This window comes from Didymosphaeria variabile (genome assembly GCF_027946475.1).
Source record: "Didymosphaeria variabile strain IMI 356815 chromosome Unknown scaffold_2, whole genome shotgun sequence".
NCBI classification, from domain to species: Eukaryota; Fungi; Ascomycota; class Dothideomycetes; order Pleosporales; family Didymosphaeriaceae; genus Didymosphaeria; species Didymosphaeria variabile.
Genome location: NW_026611621.1, coordinates 470287 through 491278, shown reverse-complemented (window position 1 = coordinate 491278; position 20992 = coordinate 470287). Strand labels below are relative to the sequence as shown.

Here is a 20992-nt window from a genome sequence, read left to right as displayed (position 1 = left end):
AGGTGGAGCAGATGCGGGCAGATTCGCTGCGAAGTCTGAGAGCAAGCCGTTAATAACACCAGGTGGAAGGGAAGTCGGCACAGCGAGTCCAGATCCAAGACTGTTTAGACCCGATAGTAGGTCGTTAACGAGATTGGGAGGAGCGGACGTTGGCAACGGAACACCATTTGCCAGTCCAGAAAGTAAAGATCCTATTGGGTTCGGAGCCTGCGGGATCAAAGGAGGTACCACTGCGCTGACTGGCGTTGGTAAATTAGACGGTAGTCCTGCTAGATTTGAAAGCACGTCTTGAATCACATTGGGCTGCGAGACAATCGGAGGTGCACTCGGGATTCCCGATGCAGGTAACAGACCGCTCAATATGTTCGCAATTACGTTTGGATTGGTAGCTGTCGGTCTTGGAACTTGCGGTCCCGAGGTCAAGGGAAGGCTAGACGGAGCGTTCAGCCCTGGGAGAATGCCACCTACCACGCTTTCAACCAGATTAGGCAGGGAAGTCGGAGGTGACAAGCTCGGTACATTGATCAGGGATTGGCCGAGTAGACCAGACAGAAGGCCTCCTGGTAAGTTCCCAACGGGAATGGATGGCAACACGGGTGGTAGCAGGTTTGGCGCAGTTGGAACTGCGACAGAAGAGATGACTGGGTTCTCCAAACCGGAGACCAAGCCGCTGACAATGCCGCCGACTACATTCGATACAGGCACCGTGGGAAGTGCTCCCGGAATGTTGGCCAAAGGCGAGACAACCGGATTCAGTATTCCAGGCACGTTCGTCAGTGGGCTAATGATCGGATTCACTACCCCAGAAAGAACTCCGCCGATGATGCCTCCTACGACATTCGGCACCGACACAGTGGGAACTAGCCCGGGTATGTTCGTGAGCGGCGTGATAACAGGGCTTACAGTCCTAGAAGCAAGTTCGCCTGCATTATTCAGAACGCTAGGTACCACACCACCCAATCCTGAAAGGAGTCCGTTTAAGAGACCTGGTGCGCTGGGTAGAACTGGCGGAGTCTGAAGCGATATTGCAGGCAGTGACAGTGAGTTCGGGGCGCTTATACCAGATAGCAAGCTGTCGATCACGGCACTCGGTATAGGTATCGTTGGAAGAGGCGCTAGAGGGTTCGTTAATGGCGAAAGTAGGTTTGACACCAGACCACCAATCGCTCCGTTTACGATGTTTGGTGTGGGAGCACTTAGTGTGGGAACACCAGGGAGCCCTAAGCCAGATAATTCGCTAAGGATATTACTGGGTTGCGCGGGTGCAGACACTGTCACAAGCGGTGGGAGAGAGCCGGGGATGTTCAAACCCGAAGCCAATCCACCAATAATTCCACCAACAATATTTGGAACAGAGGACGCCGCTTGTGGTACGGTTGGACGTATAGTTGGGACGGCGCCAAGCCCTAGATCCGATAGCAATCCACCAAGAGGAGAAGATAGGCCACCCAGCAGACCCGGAGCGTTGTTGGTTGGATTTGATGCCGGGGCCGGTGAATTTGCTGAAGGTGCTGCAAGATTCAAGGAAGGTATGTTTAGCGCAGGGATGGACAATACAGGAATTTCTAGCGACGGTAATTGAAGTGAGATTCCCGGCAGTCCCAAACTTGGGAGGTTGAGCAATGGAGGCTGAGTTCCAACAGGCAGCGCAGTCGGCAAAGGTACGCTTGCGCTGCCGGGCGAGAGAGGCTGCAACTGGAGAAGCGGCGCAGTTGGTAAAGCCAGACTTGGAACCCCTACGGAAGGTATTTGAAGTGATAGAAGTGGGATAAGTGGTGTAGTCGGCAAGGCCAGGCTTGGGATCCCTACAGAAGGAATTTGCAGTGACGGAAGTTGAATGATCGGCGAGTTTGGCAAAGCCAAGCTTGGAATGCCAATAGAAGGAAGCTGGACGAGCGGCGAGTTTGGCAAAGCTACACTTGGGACTCCCACAGAAGGAACTTGGGGTAGCGTAGTCGGCAGAGCTGGAAATGGAACAGCCAGAGAAGGAAATTCCAATGCCGAAAGCTGAATAGGTGGTAAACTTGGCAATGACAGGCTTGGGATGCCAATAGAAGGAAGCTGCAGTGACGGAATCTGAACGAGCGGCGTAGTCGGCAGAGCTGGAATTGAAAGAGAAGGAAGCTCCAATCCCGAAAGTTGAATAGGCGGTAAACTTGGCAATGCCAGGCTTGGAACACCGATGGGAGGAAATTGAATGTTGATTAGTGGTGTAGTAGGCGAAGCTTGGTTTGGAGTCCCCGTAGATGCAAGCTGTGAAGGAAGCTGGAAGAGTGGCGTGCTTGGTAATGCTGCACTAGGAACGCCCACTGACGGAATCTGCAGCGAAGGAAGCTGAACATTTATTATTGGCGTAGTAGGCAGCACCACGTTAGGGACGCTCAAGGATGGTAGCTGAACGTTGATCAATGGTGTGCTGGGTAAAGCCAAGCTTGGAATGCCAATGGACGGAATTTGCAGCGAAGGAAGCTGAATGTTTATTATCGGTGGAGTAGGCAGCACCACGTTGGCAATGCTCAAGGATGGTAGCTGAACATTGATCAACGGTGTAGTAGGCAGCGCCAGGCTTGGCACTCCCAAAGACGGGATTCCCAGAGAAGGTAGCTGAACGTTAACTGATGGTACAGCAGGCAAAGCAAGGCTCGGAATGCCAACAGATGGGAGCTGGAGTGAAAGCGGAATATTGACCAACGGCGTTGTGGGCAAAGCCAGGTTTGGAACGCTGACAGCCGGAAGCTGCAGCGAAAGGCCGACGTTGACCAGCGGTTGAGTAGGCAGGGGTAGGATGTTGTTCGGTAGAGCTGTCGGCGTAGGGACATTGACAAGATTCGAAAGCAGACCGCCCAAGAGATTCGGGGCATTCGGACTAGCAACGCTTGGTTGAAGCGGAGGGAGTGCCAGGGATTGTGGTAAAGAGCTTACGGCGATAGGAGGCGCTACAGGTGATATAGAAGGTAGTTGAAGGGCTGGCGTCGACGGAAGTCCAATTCCAACCGCAGACAAAAGTCCTCCTAACACGCCTCCGCCCGGACTGCTCGTTGGCAGTCCTACCCCTAACGAAGGCGCAGATTGCGGGGCCAGGACCGGTGTTGACAATATCGAGGGAATTGCAGCACTTGGCCCAAGGCCTACAGCACTTAGTAGGCCTGGTATGAGTCCTGGACCTGTAGGTGTCGGCACACCTATAGTCAAGCTCGACGGAGTTGTCGCGCTTGGTACGATACCCAATAAAGACATCATCTGATCACGCGGGAAGTAAATGCCCAAGTCATATGACAGATATTGCAACAACGCGTTCAGCTGATCGTCCTGTGGGGTAGAGCTACTACTGGGCGATGGCGTAATTAGAGGTGCCGAACCGGTCGCAGAAGGCAATATTGGAGCTCCGAGCAAGCTTCCCAGAACATCGCTTACTGATGGTAGAATGCTACCAACCGCGGTATCCAGCGCAGATACTAGAGCGGGAGGCAGGGGCGGTATACTGCTTGGAACAGCAGGCGATGGCACAGCCAGGAGGCCTGAGGGCAAACCGAGAGAAGCCACATTTGGGATCGCCACCGAGATCGGGGGCACTGCTATCGAAGACACTGCTAAGGAAGGTATTGCTAGGGAGGGCACTGCCAGCGATGGTATTGCTAGAGAAGGAACACCTAGCGAGGGCACTGCCAAGGAAGGTATTGCTAGGGAGGGCACTGCCAGCGACGGTATTGCTAGAGAAGGAACACCTATCGAAGGCACTGCTACCGAAGGCACTCCTATTGAAAGTGCTGCTAGCGAGGGTACTCCTATCGAAGGTATTGCTATTGAGGGCAGTACTAGCGAAGGTATCGCCAGCGAAGGCACTGCTAGCGACGGTATTACTAGCGGAGGCACTACCAGAGACGGTACCGCTAGCGAAGGTACTGCTAGAGATGGTATTGCTACCGAAGGCACTCCTAGCGAAGGTACTGCTACCGAAGGCACTGCCAGCGAAGGTATCGCCAGCGAAGGCACTGCTAGGGAAGGTATTACTAGCGGAGGCACTACCAGAGACGGTATCGCTAGCGAAGGTGCTGCTACCGAAATCGACGGCAAGCCGATGTTGATCGAAGGTATTGCGACAGCAGGTAATGAGGCTGCAATTGAAGGTAATGCGACCGAAGGTATTGCTATGCCTGGAAGACCCAGTGAAACGCCCACCGACACGGCGGGTACCGCAAGGATGCTGCCTACGCCTCCTAGTAAACCTGGTAATAGGCCACCGAGCGGATTCTGTGGATTTTGTACACTGCTCGGTGCCGGTTGGGGAGCCCCAGAGATCGAAACAGCTGGAATTGAGACAACTGGAATCGAAATGCCAGGGATCGAGACGCTGGGAATTGATGCACCAGCGATCGAGACGCCAGGAACAGACACGCCAGGAAATGCAACGCTCGGAATGGGAGAAATTAATCCGGGAACAGAAACGGCAGGATTCGAAACAATGGGAATCGACACACCAGGTATCGAAACAGCGGGTATCGAGACAGCAGGTATCGAAACAGCAGGTACCGAAACAGCAGGTACCGAAACAGCAGGTACCGAAACAGCAGGTACCGAAACAGCAGGTACCGAAACCGCAGGGACCGAAAGAACGGGTATTGAAAGACCGATGACTGGAGCGCTTGGTACCACAGCAGTGGGTATCGAAAGTCCAGGAACCGAAAGAGCAGGCAGCAAAACGCTAGGGACAGCAACGCTAGGTATCGCTGGAGTAGGTATCGAAATTGCGGGAAGTCCAACTGACAGACCCAACGATACTGCAGGAACCCCGAGCAAACCCCCCAATCCTCCAGCCACGTTTGAAACCAAGCCCCCGAGAGCATTGCCTACAGGGGAGTTCGAGGATTGGACAGGAGCAGCCGAGGATGGGGCAGGAGCAGCCGTGGAAGGTGTCGGGGCCGCAAGCAGGCCGCCCAATCCTCCGAGTAGGTTTGGAACCAAGCCGCCAAGCGGGTTCTGAGCGCTGCTTATGGCTGGAATAGAAGCTGAAGCCGGAATAAGGGAAGGCGTGGGAACTACGAGTGTGTTTGCCAGCCCACCTACCACACTCGAAATGCCTCCAAGTGGAACCTGAACGCTGACCGCCGGCACTGAAAGAACCGAGGGAACGTTCACCGAAGGTGACGGTACAGCTAATATGCTGTTCAATCCTCCAGCTACACCAGAAAAGAGGCCACCGAGAGGGTTTTGAATGCTGATAGCCGGAATGGAAGAAGGCGCGGGGATGTTCACTGAAGGAATCTGTACGGCCACTGAAGGTACGGCCACTGAAGGTACGGCCACTGAAGGGATCGGTACAGCCAATGAAGGTATCGCCAGTGAAGGAATCGCCAGTGAAGGTATCTGTACGGCTACTGAAGGGACCTGCAAGGCCACCGAAGGAATCGCCACTGAAGGGATCGCTACAGCCAGTGAAGGTACGGCCACTGAAGGAATCGGTACAGCCAATGAAGGTATCGCCAGTGAAGGTATCTGTACGGATACTGAAGGGACCTGCAAGGCCACCGAAGGAATCGCTACCGAAGGGATCGCTACAGCCAGTGAAGGTACAGCCAGTGATGGGATCGCTATGGCCACTGAAGGTAGAGCCAGTGAAGGGATCTGTAAGCCCACTGAAGGAATCGCCAGTGAAGGGATTGCTACAGCCAGTGAAGGTACAGCCACAGCCAGTGAAGGTACAGCCACAGCCAGTGAAGGAACTGCCAGTGAAGGTATCGCTACGGCCACTGATGGGATCGCTACACCCACTGAAGGGATCGCTACGGCCAATGATGGGATTGCTACACCCACTGATGGGATTGCTACACCCACTGATGGGATCGCTACACCCACTGATGGGATCGCTACACCCACTGAAGCTACCGGTACAGCCACTCCGATACTCGGCACAGCAACTCCGACACTCAAGCCAACACCAGGAAGCAGGCCGGCGAGTCCGCCCAGAAGGTTTTGGTTTTGGACGCTGTTCACGCTCGATACCGAACGTGCACTCGGCGAAGACGTCGAAACTGCCGCCGAGCTGGACACGCCTCCAAGTAAACCGGACACAACGCCGCCGGCAACATTGAGAGGAGCTTGGACACTGCTTGCGCTGGGAACGGAAGGCAGAATTGGCGAAGGCGTTGGTACACCTAGTATGTTGCCCACGCCGACCGCAAGACCGGAAACCAAGCCCCCGAGCGCATTCTGGACGCTACTCGCTGGCACCACCGGTAGGACTGTCGACAGGAGTAGCGGAGGTACCGAAGAGGGAAGTACGACAGGGGCCGATGGTGCCGAAGAAGGCAGGATCACCGGTATCGAAGATGGAGGTCTGACTGATGAACTCTGAGCATTTTGCAAACTGAGAGCAAGAGAAACTGCAGCACTGGCTTGGAGCTGCGCACTTGCTACCGTAGCGACGTTCGGACTGCTCGGAGCTGGAGCTAGTATCGACGCAATGGGAACGACCACGCTTGAAGGTGTCGGTAAAGGTGCACTTGCGACGACCGGGAGAAGACCCCCGAGGAGACCCCCGAGAAGACCCGGAGCGTTACCGGCTGATGAGACAGGAGCCAAAGACGAAGCACCGCGAGAAGATGCGCTTGGTACAGAAGAAGGGCTCGCCAGTAAACTCAGGACGGCCGATTGTCCGACTGAGACGCCGACACCGACGCTGAAGCTCGCACCAATGGGGCCCACAGATACTGCCGCTGCGACAGCGGACGAAACTCGAGGGCTAGAAGTCGCAGCCAAAGGTACGGGGGTAGGAACCGTAGAGAATCTTGTCGACGATGAGCTTGGTATCAGACTGCTCACCACGCCGATGGGTATCAAAGCAATGAGCCCATTGGTCACACCGAGCGTTGCTCCGAGCGTAGTGCCCAAACCGCCGACAACATTGCCGACTACGCCGGTGACTCCCTTCAATGAGCAAGTGTTTGTAGTCCTGTCATATGTAGCGCCAGTGCAGTAGGGGTTACTGACACATGTATCGAGGCACACAGTCAGGCTGGGTGTAATACTGGTAAGAAGGGATGTCTGGAGGATATTCGTGTTGCAAACGACTTGATAAAGGCGACCCTGGTCGACGATGGTGGAGCCGTTGGTGTAAGTAGCGCCATTGCCGTCAGTGCAGGTCAAAGTGGGAGTTGTACCGGTAAGACCACCGACGAGACCTCCGAGTAGTCCTTGAGGTCGTGCAAGTACTCCACTGGCGAAGAATACCCAGACGAGAAGATTTCTGAGACAACTATTCCAAGCATGTTGCTTGGATTGCATGTGAGGATAGAACATGACGCGGAAGATGGGCCGTGGCGCGCCCTCTGTGGGGAGAAATGACAACGAGTGCTATAAAACGAGTAGGACCGATGCAAATGAGTGCACAATGTGAATGAGTGACTGGCGCTTGTAAGAGCGTATGCCGAATGGCAGCGGCAGAGATGAAGGGAGTGGTTCACGGGTGGAGCATGCTTAGGCGGGATAACACGAATCCCCCTCCATTGTACGAAGTACGCGTCGACGCGGTGAAAACTGAATGTGTGCTGGACGTGATGGAATGTGCGAAGGCAGGCTGTTGCCAAGTCTATAGACACCGATGAAGTGGTGACCTGAATACCTGCATATCGGGCCAGGAGAGTACAGAGTGCCCAAAGAATGCGGAATCGAACATGGAATCGGGAATTCCTCTGCAACTAACCATCAATAACCTTCTGATTGAAAATGACTTACATAGATCGACAAAAACGTCGAACAGAATCGCGATGAGGTTCTTTGCGATCTCGATGTCGCTATCTTTCTGCAAGGAAGGTCCGTCATGCAGCGGGAGCGGGAGGCGGCCATGTGCCAACCACTACTCCGCGGACGGAGAACCCTACATTTTTGAACGCAACTTTGTACTATCCATTCTCTTGCCCTCGTCATCCTGCTCATTGACCGTTAAGTCGGGAAGCAATTTCGGCATAATTCGCCGCGGCCTGGACCCAGCAACAACGTTGAATTCTTCGAAGTCCGTTCTGCCTTTTTGCCGAAGGAAATCTTCATCGAGTTCCAAACACCCATTGACTTCTGTTGCAGGTGCTTGCAGCATCGCAAGGATAGCGGCCGAGTATATAGTGGGCTTGCGCAATTCATGCGCGCTTTCTTTCTCTGCATCTTTCGTCGCGGCACTCTGAATTGCCGCTGCAGGCCAAATACTCGTGATGGCCATTTCCCCCTTGCCTTCTCTTTCCCAGTCCATAGCTAGGCCTTTGGTGAGGACACTCATGCCTACTTTACCCATTGCGTACGCCGTTTTGCCTCTGAAGAAGCGCGAGTAAATAGGGGGGCTGACAACGATGATGCGGCCCTTCCACCCGTTCGCTCTGAAATGCGGGAGGGAAGCTTGGACTGTGCCATACAGGCCTTCCACATTCACGCGTTGCATGAGCTGAAAGCGCTTCATAGGCGTGTTCTCAACGCTTGCCCACCAGATGGCGCCCGAATTGTAGACCAACACATCGAGATGTCCATACTTCTTGATTGTTTCGACGAGTAAGTTCTGGATGGAGGTATAGTCGCGGGTGTCTACAGCGACAGCAGTCGCTTCTCCGCCGGCTTCGCGAATCTCGCGCGCGACAGTGCTGATCGTGGACTGCGGGGAGTTCGGATCCGGAGGAAAAGGGGTGACAGTCGAGGCATCCGATGTACTTTTCGCGGCAACAACGACTGCGTGCGGGTTAGCAAAGTCTCGCTGAAGCTTGTAGACAATGTTATACTCACCGGCGTACCCGTTCTTCGCCAGATCGACAGCAACTTGTCTTCCTATGCCCCGAGAAGCACCTACAATGAGAGCGACCTTCTGTCCTGATCTCGACATGATAGACGCGCGCTAATACTTCCTACAGGTGGTATCGAGCTCCCTTCTTACCGTGTTGTGATCAACAGAGCCACCTAATCGACGATCGGGTTCCGCGCAGTGATGGCCGCGGTCAACCTGCGCATAACGTGCAGCCCTTTCTATAATATTTACCTCGGGCTCGGGCGGAGCAGACGCGCATCATTGCGTGAGAGAAATATGTTGTATGATTACTGATGTTGCGGAGAAGCAGCCGCTCGCTAGCTTTCACAGCCGAGGTCGCCAAGCCTAAGCTAACCGCCAACGTCAACGGAGGACGTTGTGGAGTGCATCTCAACGCCTATGTCAATAAAAGTGCAGAAATCATTGGTGGAAGCGGTCGTTTCTGTAGCTTGCTTCGTTCGAAATACTGCGATAGCCAATGGTTGTAAGCCTACGTCAACACCTCTGCATCCTCGCGCAGACGTCACATGCTATACCTCTCCTCCTACACAAATCCCCATAGCCAAGTGACGTGAAGCTTCAACCGCGCAGTGCCGCGCATCTGTGTTGCTCATTAAGGACGCTTCCTTCCGAGCAAAACAAAATTATGTCGGGCGGCAAGATAACAGCATACCTCGACTGCGGTAGCTCCCCCTATCAAAACACGCGCTTTCCCATTCCCAGGGCTGACCTCAAGCCAGTATCGCCCTATTCATACTTCGCTCTCGTCCACCTCGAGAAGAGCAGAGCACTCCTCGTATCTCACAATGTGTCAATAGAGTACGTGCACCAGTCCGTGCTGCTCAGCTTGCAGACCCACGTGTACCTGCAAACGCATGTGTTCGTCCCTGCTCCAGCAGTGGCACGGGGACGATCCACTTCCCTGCCTGTATCATGTTCTGACGTTCGTAGTATAGTGCCCGTCTTCCTGGGCGGCATCAATGTAGGCAGCGGTACGTACGACCGCAGGGCATCGGACGTCTAAACTTTGAGCTTAATGATGTTACAAGGCAATAAACCTCCTTGGACACTTCCTGCGAAAGCTGCGTACTCAACACACGAGACCGCGCGCGCAAAGCAGTATTTTGGCCTTCCGAATATAAAAACACCTTCGTCCTTTCCCATCCTCTCACTACTGCCCCAGCGTGCTTTGGTGTACATCAAAGCCGCGTACCCTGAGCTCTACATCAAGACTTTCTTAGACATCTTTTCTGCGATGTGGGAAGGTGACCAGGATGTCAGCAAACCAGAGCTACTGGCTAAAGTGCTATCAAACAAGTTTGAAGATACGCAAGTCCGAGAGATATTAGGCAAGACAAATACGCCCGAGTACAAGGAAGCGCTGAATGCGAACACGAAGGAAGCGCTCGGGAAAGGAGCATTCGGCTGCCCGTGGTTCTGGGTGCGAAACTCGAGAGGAGAGGAGGGGCCGTTTTTTGGAAGTGACAGGTACGTACGGTTCCTTATGCGAGGTTATTCAAGCGTTTCGAGTATGGTTCCCGTTGGTGCATTCCATCGCATGCGAACTGTGAAACGAGATTGTGTTTGAGTGGACCTGACCCGCCGTAGGTTCCACTTCATGTGGCAGTATCTGGGGTTGCCGTGGAAGGATGTCGAGTTGCTGCCGTCTTCGGAGAAGGCGAAGATCTGAGCCAGATCTGCTGTTGTGTATCCATAGGTGTTCGGCAAGGGTGGGGAACAATGCAAACACAACCAAGGGGTAGAAGCCTGGATTTTCCACACAATCCACTCACAACACTGACCTAATTCGTGCTATATTAGATATTGGGCCCGTCTTGAGCCCTGACTGATTTCCTCAACGAAATCTTCGATATTTTGTTGTCCCTGACTCGTCACTGGATTACCCTTGCTATACCGCCTTCGGTGGCGCTCCCGCCCACATGGAGCCGGCTTGTGTCACCATTGACGAGCGCTTTGACGGCCTATCGGCACGGGTTGTTGCATTCCCCAGAAAGCTGCAAGGAGATCTCTCCCTGTTAAAGGCTCCTGCCCGCGGAGAGAACAGTGGACTCCGAGCTGTGGGGCAACTTCGGTCCGTACGGAAGTCGGCATCCTGCGACACAGTGAGAGCGAGTTCCCGAATTACGGAAGCCTGCCAAGTCCGAGTCGTACAGATGGTCCGGATCGTCGAATAGCTGGCATGGCTCTCGAGCTTGCATTATCAGTGGACGCAACACAACCTTTGACTTATATTGCACTGTTTGGGACTACGTTGGGTTCTCGTGAAATGATGAGAAGGACGAATCGTGTAAAAAACGTGACAAGCAGCCACATGTAGTACAAAGGCACGTGCAATGAGCGCCGCATACACATGTTGTACATGCGGCCCTCTCGAACCTGGTGAAGATCGATCCTTCCCGCAGATCCGCTGTCTCTTCATGGGCCATTGCAGATGACTGCTCACCTACTGCAATGCCGTTGTCCAAGCGTCGCAAGGATTGTCGCTGGTTTGCCATGCGCGTACCCGTAGACATCTGTACGTCGGCCAAACAAGACGACGCGGGTACCTGGAGCCAGCCCAGGCAATATCAGAAGAGCAATCACGATGCGGTTTGGGCTTTGCTGCTCGACTCTGATAGGTTTTCGAGGATCAAAAGCAGCTTGAGGTCCCCGGCAGGGCTGGGCATACGGTAGGCCTGCCACGTCGGAATCGGCGCGCTCGTCATCACAGTGCTGTCGGTCAGGAGACAGTCTGGCTTCGCGTATACAAATCATGCGGAGGGGGCGGGGAGATTATAACATCGCCGTGTAGATCCGTGTATTATCGGGTCGGTTCGAAGAGATGGCCAGAGCGGAACCGAAGTTGGCCGTCACGGCGGCTTAGATGGTATTGTACGTCACCGCATCTCCAGAGATACGGGGTACATGAACAAGGAGCTGTGAGGCGGACAAATGTTGCGGTGACCTAGGTATAAGTACCTTTCACTCCTGTAGAACCTACCTCGCTCCCGTGATTATCAGTATCTGCAGCTTCGGCCCTCTTTCTACTTTGCTTAATGCTGTATCGTTCGCGAAATTTCCGTATGTCTCCTTCCTGCGGAATCGTTCCACGACGTGGATGCGCTGACTTGTTGCTAGTGTGTTTGTGCTGTCCTTTACGATCTTAGCTCCATCTCCGACATGCCTGGTATCTCAGGAACTCTCGTGGCATACATGTGAGTACCTTAGCTATGTTTTGACAAATGATCCGGCGAATGCTGGCTATGAGGGCAGGCTTAGTGCGGCTTTGCTGGTACAAGATACAGATAGCAGCCCATGCCTTGCCTTGAGCCGCATCGACAGACCAGTTACGAGGTGGCAATATCCGAAAAGCCCTGCAAGCTGAGGCGGTCAGGATTTCTGCCCCTTGTAAAGCCAGCTTTCTCTCTTACCGCTTGGTCGCGTGGGGGAGTCCTCCTTCACCTGAGTGCCTAAAAGCCCGGCGTGATCCGTGAATGGTCGTATGAGCCGCAACAACCTATTGTACTTTGTCATTCCCGATTCACGAGCGGCCGTGAAGCTCCTCATTGCTATCTCTTTCGCGGCCACGTCTGTGAAGTACAAAGCAACGTGATTTGCTGACTTCTGTTATTCTTATAGGCCGCGCACCCTTCTCATGACACAAGCTTTGTACCGAGAGGCTGCTTGTCAAGACGTTGCAACTTACGTACGGCCACACACTCTCTTCCCCGCACCTTCTCTAGAACGTCTCCAGCATCAACTCTCCCCTCAGCTCACAAACGTTGGGTACACCATGGAACAGCCTAGCTTGGTACGAGCGATCTCTGTTCTTACCCGAACGCAAGCTGACCAGCCAAAGCAGCAGCAGCAGCAGCAACGTGAGCCTGCGGTTGACATGCACACTCAGGCCTGGCCGACCGATGGTCTCCCGAGGAGGCTGAATCCGCACACGTATCCACCTGCAACAGGCGGGTTCTTCTCTAACACATCGCCTTCCGAAGTTGGAGGCGGCTACAACTCGATGTTCATGAACACAATGAACGCCCAGGCGTATAGCCTCAACCATAGTCTGCCTATGGCGTCACCCATGATCATGTCAGACGCAGACTACCAGAGCGGGTTGAACAACCAGTTGGACTACACGGGCACGCTGGCGGGACGTTCGACGATGGTGAAGAGCGAGACGAACTACACCGACGGTGCACCATGGGCCTTGCCAATGCGACAGCCTGTTCTGCTGCAATCCGCTGGCACGGCGGACGTCTCTGACTTCGACACGGCAACCTCTTCCTTGTCCCCAAGGAGCACTTATTTCAGTGAGCCCTCGGAGCGCGGCGCGACATATTCGCCCATTCCTGGACGCGAAAAAACGAGTGCCAGTGGCACTTGGGCCGAGCACTCGTCCGTATCGCCCAGTCAAGTCAAGCAGTCACCGTCCCAGTCGATCTCGCCTGGCTTTGGTCCGCAGCTCACATACGCGGTTGGTGGAGGGATGGGGAGTGGTCCATCGTCATCACACTCGGCTACTGTCGGTATCGCGCCCTCCGTAGGGCGGCAATACGAGACTGGGTTTGGTTCGCAGGTCGACCAGTTCAGTCTAACTTGGGCAACCTCGGTGGGCCAGACTGATGGCGTGGGTTCGATGGCCTGGCAGCCTTCGATGTACCAGGAGATGCAGCAGTCCCCATACTACAACACGGGCTTTGTCAACCCTTTCCAGAACAGCGCTCATCACTCACACACCCACAGTTCTGGGTCGAATGCACGTGCAGGAGCGGTCGTCCAGAGCCGTGAGCCATCCCACGAACTGCAACGCCAGGTGCGTAGGCAAGAGACGAACGGAGTTTCCCGCTCAACGGTGGAACAGTCGCAACGTGATGCAGAGAACCGGATCCTCATGGATGGCAAAGCAGCGGAGTTGACCTACAAGGAGATTCGTGCTAGAATCGTCGCACGATTTCCAGGCAGCGATGTTGCTGAGTCGACTTTAAGAGGTCGGCACCGGTCTTTGACGAAACAGAAGAAGGACCGGGTTCGCAAGCCGACGTGGACCTCGAAGGATGTAAGTCAAATCATGTCTTGGCTGCGTGGAGTGTACTAATTCGAACAGATCCGCTTGCTTAGGGAGGTAGTCAATCAACAGCTTGATAGCCTCGATGATGGTCATCGGACCATCGACGCGATCCAGCGCCTGACAAAGATTTCCTGGAAGAAGGTTAGCGAGTACATCCTCAACCACGGCGGATCATACAGGTTCGGCAACTCCACCTGTAAGAAGAAGTGGATCGAGATCGACCAGCGTCGCTGATTTCGCGGCGAACGTCCAAAGCTCTATTTTGGAGTATAGATGCTTCGGAACGTTTCTCTTCTGGCTCATCTCCTTTGAATTGAAGATTCGAAGTATTAAGGAGTTTTTTCATATGCTGTCTATATTATTTTGTCTGGAAGTTTGAAGGTGCTTTGTCCTGCATCGGGTTAATAGTGGGATACCATTACATTGGCATGCCGCAAGGCTGGCATTATTGTCCTGCGATTTCAAGCATCTTGCTGTTTCTAGATACCAAGTTGCATATGCATCCATGGCGTACAAGAAATCGATGTTCTTGTTCTGTTGCAAATACGATATCTTCTCAGTACGTGATTAGCTATGATGTATCAGTCCGAAGGATTACAATGAAACGATGAAGTCGCATCGCCGCCGAAGTTGATGATCATCCAGGGGTGACGATGAAGTTGGTGCTGAGGAATTACGTTAGGAAATGTGTAGCTAGGTCTGTGCGCAGAAGCGGAAGTCCCGGCGGGGCACCTGTTTCGACAACATCAACTTACAATTGCGACGCCAAATTGTCCATGAAAAGGATGCTAGGACTGTCTGAAGCTCTACCACAGCTGGTGGAAGCTAAATTCACGTCTGCAAGAGCTTCGCAGGCGCTGGTCTTCTCTCCGACCGAGCTCTCCATCATTCGCACGTCTGCTGGGATTCCCGTAAGTGCCACGAATCCGGTGGCTTTCACCCAGCTAACACAAAGTCAGTTCCAATTGCGATACTGCCCCGCCCTCGCGAAGAAACCCGAGCCGCGCAAGGAAACCACGCCGAAGAAGAAGGTCGACCCTTTCGAGAACCCACCCGCCGAGCTCTTCATCACCGACGTACCTACAACGAATCCGAGCCACTTCTTGGTGCTGAACAAGTTTCCCGTTATAACGAATCACTTCATACTTGCGACCAAGTCGAACAAGCAACAAACACATGTGTTGGAGGAAGACGACCTCGAGGCAACGTACGCCTGCCTAAAAGCATGGCAAGGCAAGGACAATAGCGGCCGCCTGTTCGCCTTCTTCAATTCAGGCAACCATAGTGGAGCTAGCCAGCCGCACCGGCATCTGCAGTTCCTCCCCGTAGATAGCATGCACGAGGGTGAGAAGTCGGCTGGATGGGATGTGCTCATAGATTCTATCTTATCCAATGGGGCGGAAGGTATGGCGCTCGCAATTCTGGCTCTCAGACGTTACTAATGTGAACACAGATGCTTCGACCAAGGTTATGCAGCATGAAAAGCTTCCCTTTACACATTTCGCATACAGATTCCCTTCCGAGCCATCTGCTGCCCAGCTCCTGCAAACGTACAACTTCCTGTACCAACACGCAAAGCAAGCCATTGATGGCTACATCTCAACTCATCCCGGCCAGCTGAGTTTACACGAGTCCGATGGTGGAGACCTACCAATCAGCTATAATCTGGCCATGACGACCGCCGGTATGGCAATTATTCCTAGACGCAGTGAGGGTCACATGCTGCGACGTGATGACGGCACCGACATCGGATTTGTACAATTAAACGGCACCGTACTTGGGGGCACGCTCATGGTCAAGTTCCAAGAGGAATGGGACATTCTTCGACAACATCCGGAGAAACTTGATGCTATTCTTGAAGCTATTGGACTACCCAAGCCTACCGAAACCACCAAGCTGTGAAATAACCATGACATTGACAATGAACTAAGCTGAGATGGTATCATAAGAGAAGGAAAACCCCGCGCTTCCTATTCAATTAGTATTTGCCGCCTTCCTCGCAAATCTTCTGGAAAACTTCCGAAGTATGCGCCCACATCTTCTCCTCCGCACCCTCGGCCCGCATCTTCATCCCCCTCTTCGTGTCGGGCTGAGCCTCGCCGTTCCAAGAGAGATGGTAGTGTCCGCTACCCTTGACGCCGTCGCCGCCGTTGACAACACCCTGAACAGCCTCCGCCTTTGCTCTGGGCGCATAGCGAGGCGCAGTCGCCTCGAACAAATGTCTCTCCCCGCTTTCCTTCTTGCTCACCGAGAACGGTGACAGTAGAGCATAAAGAGGCTTGAGCCATGGGTTGCGGCCTCCCGAAGTCTCGACGATTCCCGGCTGCTCGTGGATAAACGAAGTATTAGGCCATTGTTTTGCCAAATGCTCGATAGCGAAGTTGCCCAGCGCACTGCCGTGCGTCGCGCAATTCTTGAGCGAGAAGTTGTTTTTCAGTGAAGGGTCGGAAAAGTCGAAATCGTTGTTCTTTCCAAGCGCCGGATCGTACACGGACACGACACGCGACAGCGTCGCCTTCGGGTCCTCATCCTTCGCCGCAGCATCTAGCAAAGGCGCCAGGTTGTGCATGAACCGCGTCCTCGCGTAATAGTGAAGCGCGAATTTGTGATCCAGACCCTCCTCCGTCTCGTTCCTGCCCTTGAGCGTCATGTAGCCGATGGTCATGAACAGCAGGTTCACCTTCTTCTCCTTCTCTTTGATTTCCTTGCACACCTCGTCTACTTTGCGCAGCAGACTCACATCTTTTTGGATGAAGTCGACCTTGGAGGAATTGTTTATGGACTTGAGCTCGCTGGTGATCTTTGCGGCTTCTGCGGCGTTGCGGCCGACGAGGTAGATGTGCGGAGATCGCGTGTTGCGCGCGAACTCTAGCGCAGTGTAATGCGAGATGCCAGATGTGCCTCCGACAAAGATAGCTACGAGATTCGGGGCGAGGGAGGAAAGGGTCGCATTGTGGGTGCGGACTTCGCTGAGAGAGACCATTGTGGTCAGGGTCGAAGATAGGTGTTAATTGCGTTTGCCTTGCGTATCAGAGGATGGTACAGGGTATCAAGCTGCCAGGACGATATAGGAGGTGGGAGTGTGGCTAGGACGGCTTCAATGCGAGCGCAATTGATGTTGTTGATTGAGAATTGGTAGACATGTAAGTACATTATATCTTACTCCTGTAGGACCGCCGTTGTCGTGCGACCATGGTGTTTAGAGATGCTAAAGCCGTGGCAGGGGATCAGCTCCAGTAGGGCTGAGCTCGCGGACGAACTTGAACCCGCGTCATCGGAGGAATAGAAGACCAACGCTGCCAACCTCACCTTCGAGCTGGGAATTAGGTGATTAGTGAATCCTTCCGGTGCAATTCAGGCACACAAAATACCACTTCAACAATTGTTCCATGGCCCATTGCTCCTCACAGGCGTAATGCCCTCCACAGCTCGCCCGCGGAGGTCCGCAACCGCACTAAATTCTTAACCCCGCCACAGGGTCCATGAATTTCGCGCCCCTCCACCGCCGATCGCAGAGCCGCAACTCCAATACAGATTTCAATTCACCTCACCTTACCACACAAAATGATACGCGCGCCTTCACCAGACGCGGGCATAGCCTTCCTCCCCGCTGGCAACGCGCCACCCACCCCACCGCACGCCGACCCGCTCGACGACATCTACGGCTCCTCACCTGCTGCATCGCCCACGCTTGCCGCGCAAAGAGACGACGAGATACTCTCTGATCTGCCGTCCCGCCAGCGCAACCTTGATACCGACGCATACCGCGAGGGGCTCTCGGCAGCGAAGGGCAAGTACGTGCAGGAGGGTTTCGATGAGGGCTTTTCTCTTGGGGCGGAGATCGGGCTACTTGTTGGGCGCGTGCTGGGGGTATTGCAAGGTATGACCACAGCACTGAAGGGACATGACGAAGTAAAGTGGAAGGAGGCAAACATCCTCCTTGAGCGTGCGAGAAGTGAGTTAGCGATCGAAAGTGTGCTGGGGAGGGAGTGGGTTGATGAGGAAGGGATTTGGAAGTGGGAAGTTGAAGGACTGAAGGGCGAGGAGGAAGTGACGTTCCAAGAGGTTGCGAGACATCATCCTGTCGTCAAGATGTGGTTGGTGACAGTGGGGGAGGTTGCGAAGAGGTGGAGTGTGGATTTGGAGGCTGTGGAGAAGGGGAGGGAGGATGGGACGGGGGCGGAACAGAGTTGAGGCCGATCCGATGCTTTACGACACAACGCACCGAGCAAAGTTGCTCTTCAACATTTGCGACAAAGAGCCGAGCCGAGTCGCGAAAAAGTCCTTCGCCATTGCACAAGACTATCAAGTCCAGTCTCGCTGCAATGCAGTGGAACTGAAGCGGAAGTTCGATGTATGCTCCGTGAGAGGGTGCAATCTCTCGGCCGATACAGCGAACACAAGCAAAAAGCTTGTCACTCACCACCGCGCAGAAGGCTATTTCCCCGCGACAGGCTTAATCGAGACATCATAGCTTCGAAGAAGAAACGTGAAATTTAGTTGCGAGGATGCTAGGGCTCGTAGATGTTTTTGAAGAATGATGAGTGAATACTATGAGTTACAAGTTTGCACTTGCATCATTACACAACTGATCCTAAAATCCGTACACAACCATCAATTAAATTCATATGATTGTAGCTCCATTGTACCTAAGCAAAGTCGGAGTCGGACGAACCGTGGGCAACGGTCCGCCGTCGGCGATTCCGCGGCGATTTCGGGCTAAGGGTCCAGGCGGTCACCATCGCACGTCATGACTGCAGGACAAAAAGTCGCGCTTCCCGACATGCCACGCGCCGCATCGTGCTATCCCCCAAGTCTGTATCTTAGCGATGATACATGGCCTGCGTCTCCTTCGAGGAGCCCAGACCCATAATGTCACCTACAGGTCACTGACACTTCCTTCCCTACGCTCACGATCGGTACATCCGTCCCTCGTGCGCCACGTCCAGTCGCAAGCCTTCCAACCCGCGCGCCCTATCAACCCCGCCGACCTGCCCAAACCGAAAGTACGAAAGATCAAGCCTCCGTTCCGAAGGCGGAAATGGGTGCGCCGTCTGTTCGTCTTTTCCGCGCTCGTGGGCAGCGGATATGTGCTGGATAAGCAGTTCAACGCCTCGGCTCTCACGCGCAGCTTTCGCACTTTTAAGACTGGCCTTGTCATAGGCCTGGACTACAAGATTAATTTCCGCGCTCACCCTCCGCTGGTGAATAGCATCGAGGAACTGCATGCGCGCAATGCGACAAGGATATTCGATCTGTTGCGGTACAATGGCGGGCTGTACTTGAAGATTGGGCAGGCGATTGCGATGCAGAGTGCTGTGCTGCCGCCGCAGTTTCAGAAGATGTTTGCCAAGATGTTCGATGATGCGCCGCAGAATGATTGGGCTGAGGTGGAAAGGGTCGTGCGGGAGGACTTTGGGAAGAGCGTGGAGGAGGTTTTTGGCGTGAGCTTTGCGGGGGAGCAGGGCAAGGGCGTGATGGAGAAGACAGCGCGAGCGAGCGCGAGTGTGGCGCAGGTGCATTGGGCGAGACTGGCTGATGGCAGGGAGGTCGCGATAAAGGTCCAGAAGAGGGAGATTGCAGATCAGGTAGGATGGGATCTGTGGGCGTTCAAGGTTGTCGCGAAGGCATATACCTGGTGGTTTGGGATACCTCTCTACACGCTGGTGCCGTATATCACCGAGCGGTTGATGCTGGAGACCGACTTTCAAAACGAGGCGGACAATGCGGAGAAGATGCGCGAGTTGGTCGCTGGAGAGAAGCGCTTGAACGGACGAGTCTACATCCCGCAAGTGTACAGGGAGCTCTCGAGTAAGCGTGTCATGACGGCAGAGTGGATAGAAGGCGTGCGACTCTGGGATAAAGAAGGTATACAAGACCGCTGGCAGGGCGGCTTCCGACAAGGCAGCCCCGGAGCAGGTGGCTCCAAGCTCCCACCGTTACCCAACGACAGGACCAACGTCGACGAATCAGTCCCCGAAGACGCCCCCAAGCACCCACTCTACAAGCCCAACCGCAAGCAATGGAAAGGCAAAGACGGCAAAGGCGGTCTCGGCGTCTCCCTCAAGACCACCATGAACACCATCGTCGACCTCTTCAGTGCCCAAATGTTCCTCTGGGGCATCGTCCACTGCGACCCCCACCCAGGCAACATCTTCATCCGGCGGCTCCCCAACGGCCAACCCGAAGTCGTCCTCATCGACCACGGCCTCTACATCCAAATGTCCCCCCAATTCCGCCACCAATACGCCCTCTTCTGGAAGTCCCTCATGGCCTTCGACAACGCTACCATCCGCGACATCGTCTCCAGCTGGGGCATCAACAACCCCGACATATTCGCCTCCGCAACGCTCATGCGCCCCTACCAAGGCGGCGACAACAGTACCCTGAATGAATTAAAGAAAGGCGGCAAAGGAAAAGACCAAGCCGAGCGCGCCTTCGAAATGCAAGCCAAGGCTCGAGACGGCATAAAGCAGATCCTAGGCGACGAAACAAAGTGGCCCCGCGAGTTAATCTTCATAGGGCGCAATCTGCGCATCGTCCAGGGGAACAACCAGTTCCTCGGGTCGCCTGTAAACCGCATTAAGATAACTGGGCTGTGGGCGTCGCGCGCGCTCGCGGAGTCGCCGGACCTGAGCACCGGGCAGCGGTGGAGGAATTGGGTTCAGCATCTGAGGTTTCGCCTTGTGCTGTTGCTGAGCGATGCGTATTTTACGTGGAGTAAGGTTAAGCAGGCGGTGGGGGTGGGAAGGGGATGGAGGAGGATATTGAGGCGCATATGAGGGTTATGGCGAAGGATATGGGGGTTGATTTGCAGCATGGGGTTTTTGAGGGGTGAGGAGTGGGTGGGTGGGAGGTGGATGGGTGGAGGGGCAGCGTTGTATGATAGTGTGTGTCTGTGTTGGTGTATATGATTCCCCTATAGATGACCATGGACGGCAGGCGTATTGTTGAAGACACGGAAATCTCCAGGTATTGTGGGCGCAAGATGAACATTAAGGGCTCTTTTTGAACGATTGCAATTCTGGTATCATGAATATTGTGGTCAGATATCGTCTTGTTGTGTGTCGGCTATATTTATTAGCATTGTTTGTCAGGCCAAAAAACTACTTTCGTATTTTTGCAATTTCAAAATCGAC

The 20992-nt window shown here is 54.1% G+C and overlaps 8 protein-coding genes across 8 annotated transcripts; 6 read left to right on the top strand and 2 right to left on the bottom strand.

Annotated features, from left to right (window-relative positions):
- Window positions 1-3424: 3424 nt before the first annotated feature.
- On the top strand, window positions 3425-4981 carry N0V89_001854 (uncharacterized protein; the record flags this gene model as incomplete). Its single annotated transcript, XM_056210665.1, has 1 exon — window positions 3425-4981. The coding sequence occupies one exon, from the start codon at window positions 3425-3427 to the stop codon at window positions 4979-4981; it is 1557 nt and encodes a 518-aa protein (XP_056074138.1).
- Window positions 4982-5324: 343 nt separating this feature from the next.
- Window positions 5325-6352, top strand: N0V89_001853 (uncharacterized protein; the record flags this gene model as incomplete). Its single annotated transcript, XM_056210664.1, has 2 exons — window positions 5325-5732; window positions 5930-6352. 2 exons carry the CDS (start codon window positions 5325-5327, stop codon window positions 6350-6352), a joined length of 831 nt encoding a protein of 276 aa, XP_056074137.1.
- A 108-nt stretch (window positions 6353-6460) lies between these two features.
- On the top strand, window positions 6461-7188 carry N0V89_001852 (uncharacterized protein; the record flags this gene model as incomplete). Its single annotated transcript, XM_056210663.1, has 2 exons — window positions 6461-6939; window positions 7008-7188. 2 exons carry the CDS (start codon window positions 6461-6463, stop codon window positions 7186-7188), a joined length of 660 nt encoding a protein of 219 aa, XP_056074136.1.
- Window positions 7189-7873: 685 nt separating this feature from the next.
- N0V89_001851 (uncharacterized protein) lies at window positions 7874-8857 on the bottom strand (the record flags this gene model as incomplete). Its single annotated transcript, XM_056210662.1, has 2 exons — window positions 7874-8706; window positions 8761-8857. The coding sequence occupies 2 exons, from the start codon at window positions 8855-8857 to the stop codon at window positions 7874-7876; spliced, it is 930 nt and encodes a 309-aa protein (XP_056074135.1).
- Window positions 8858-12572: 3715 nt separating this feature from the next.
- On the top strand, window positions 12573-15755 carry APA2 (bifunctional AP-4-A phosphorylase/ADP sulfurylase; the record flags this gene model as incomplete). Its single annotated transcript, XM_056210661.1, has 4 exons — window positions 12573-13841; window positions 14669-14764; window positions 14813-15257; window positions 15307-15755. 4 exons carry the CDS (start codon window positions 12573-12575, stop codon window positions 15753-15755), a joined length of 2259 nt encoding a protein of 752 aa, XP_056074134.1.
- A 76-nt stretch (window positions 15756-15831) lies between these two features.
- Window positions 15832-16836, bottom strand: N0V89_001849 (uncharacterized protein; the record flags this gene model as incomplete). The annotated part of the gene is made up of 1 exon (XM_056210660.1): window positions 15832-16836. The coding sequence occupies one exon, from the start codon at window positions 16834-16836 to the stop codon at window positions 15832-15834; it is 1005 nt and encodes a 334-aa protein (XP_056074133.1).
- A 581-nt stretch (window positions 16837-17417) lies between these two features.
- Window positions 17418-18047, top strand: YAE1 (Essential protein Yae1, N terminal; the record flags this gene model as incomplete). Its single annotated transcript, XM_056210659.1, has 1 exon — window positions 17418-18047. The coding sequence occupies one exon, from the start codon at window positions 17418-17420 to the stop codon at window positions 18045-18047; it is 630 nt and encodes a 209-aa protein (XP_056074132.1).
- A 635-nt stretch (window positions 18048-18682) lies between these two features.
- N0V89_001847 (uncharacterized protein) lies at window positions 18683-20635 on the top strand (the record flags this gene model as incomplete). Its single annotated transcript, XM_056210658.1, has 1 exon — window positions 18683-20635. One exon carries the CDS (start codon window positions 18683-18685, stop codon window positions 20633-20635), a length of 1953 nt encoding a protein of 650 aa, XP_056074131.1.
- Between the last annotated feature and the right edge of the window lie 357 nt (window positions 20636-20992).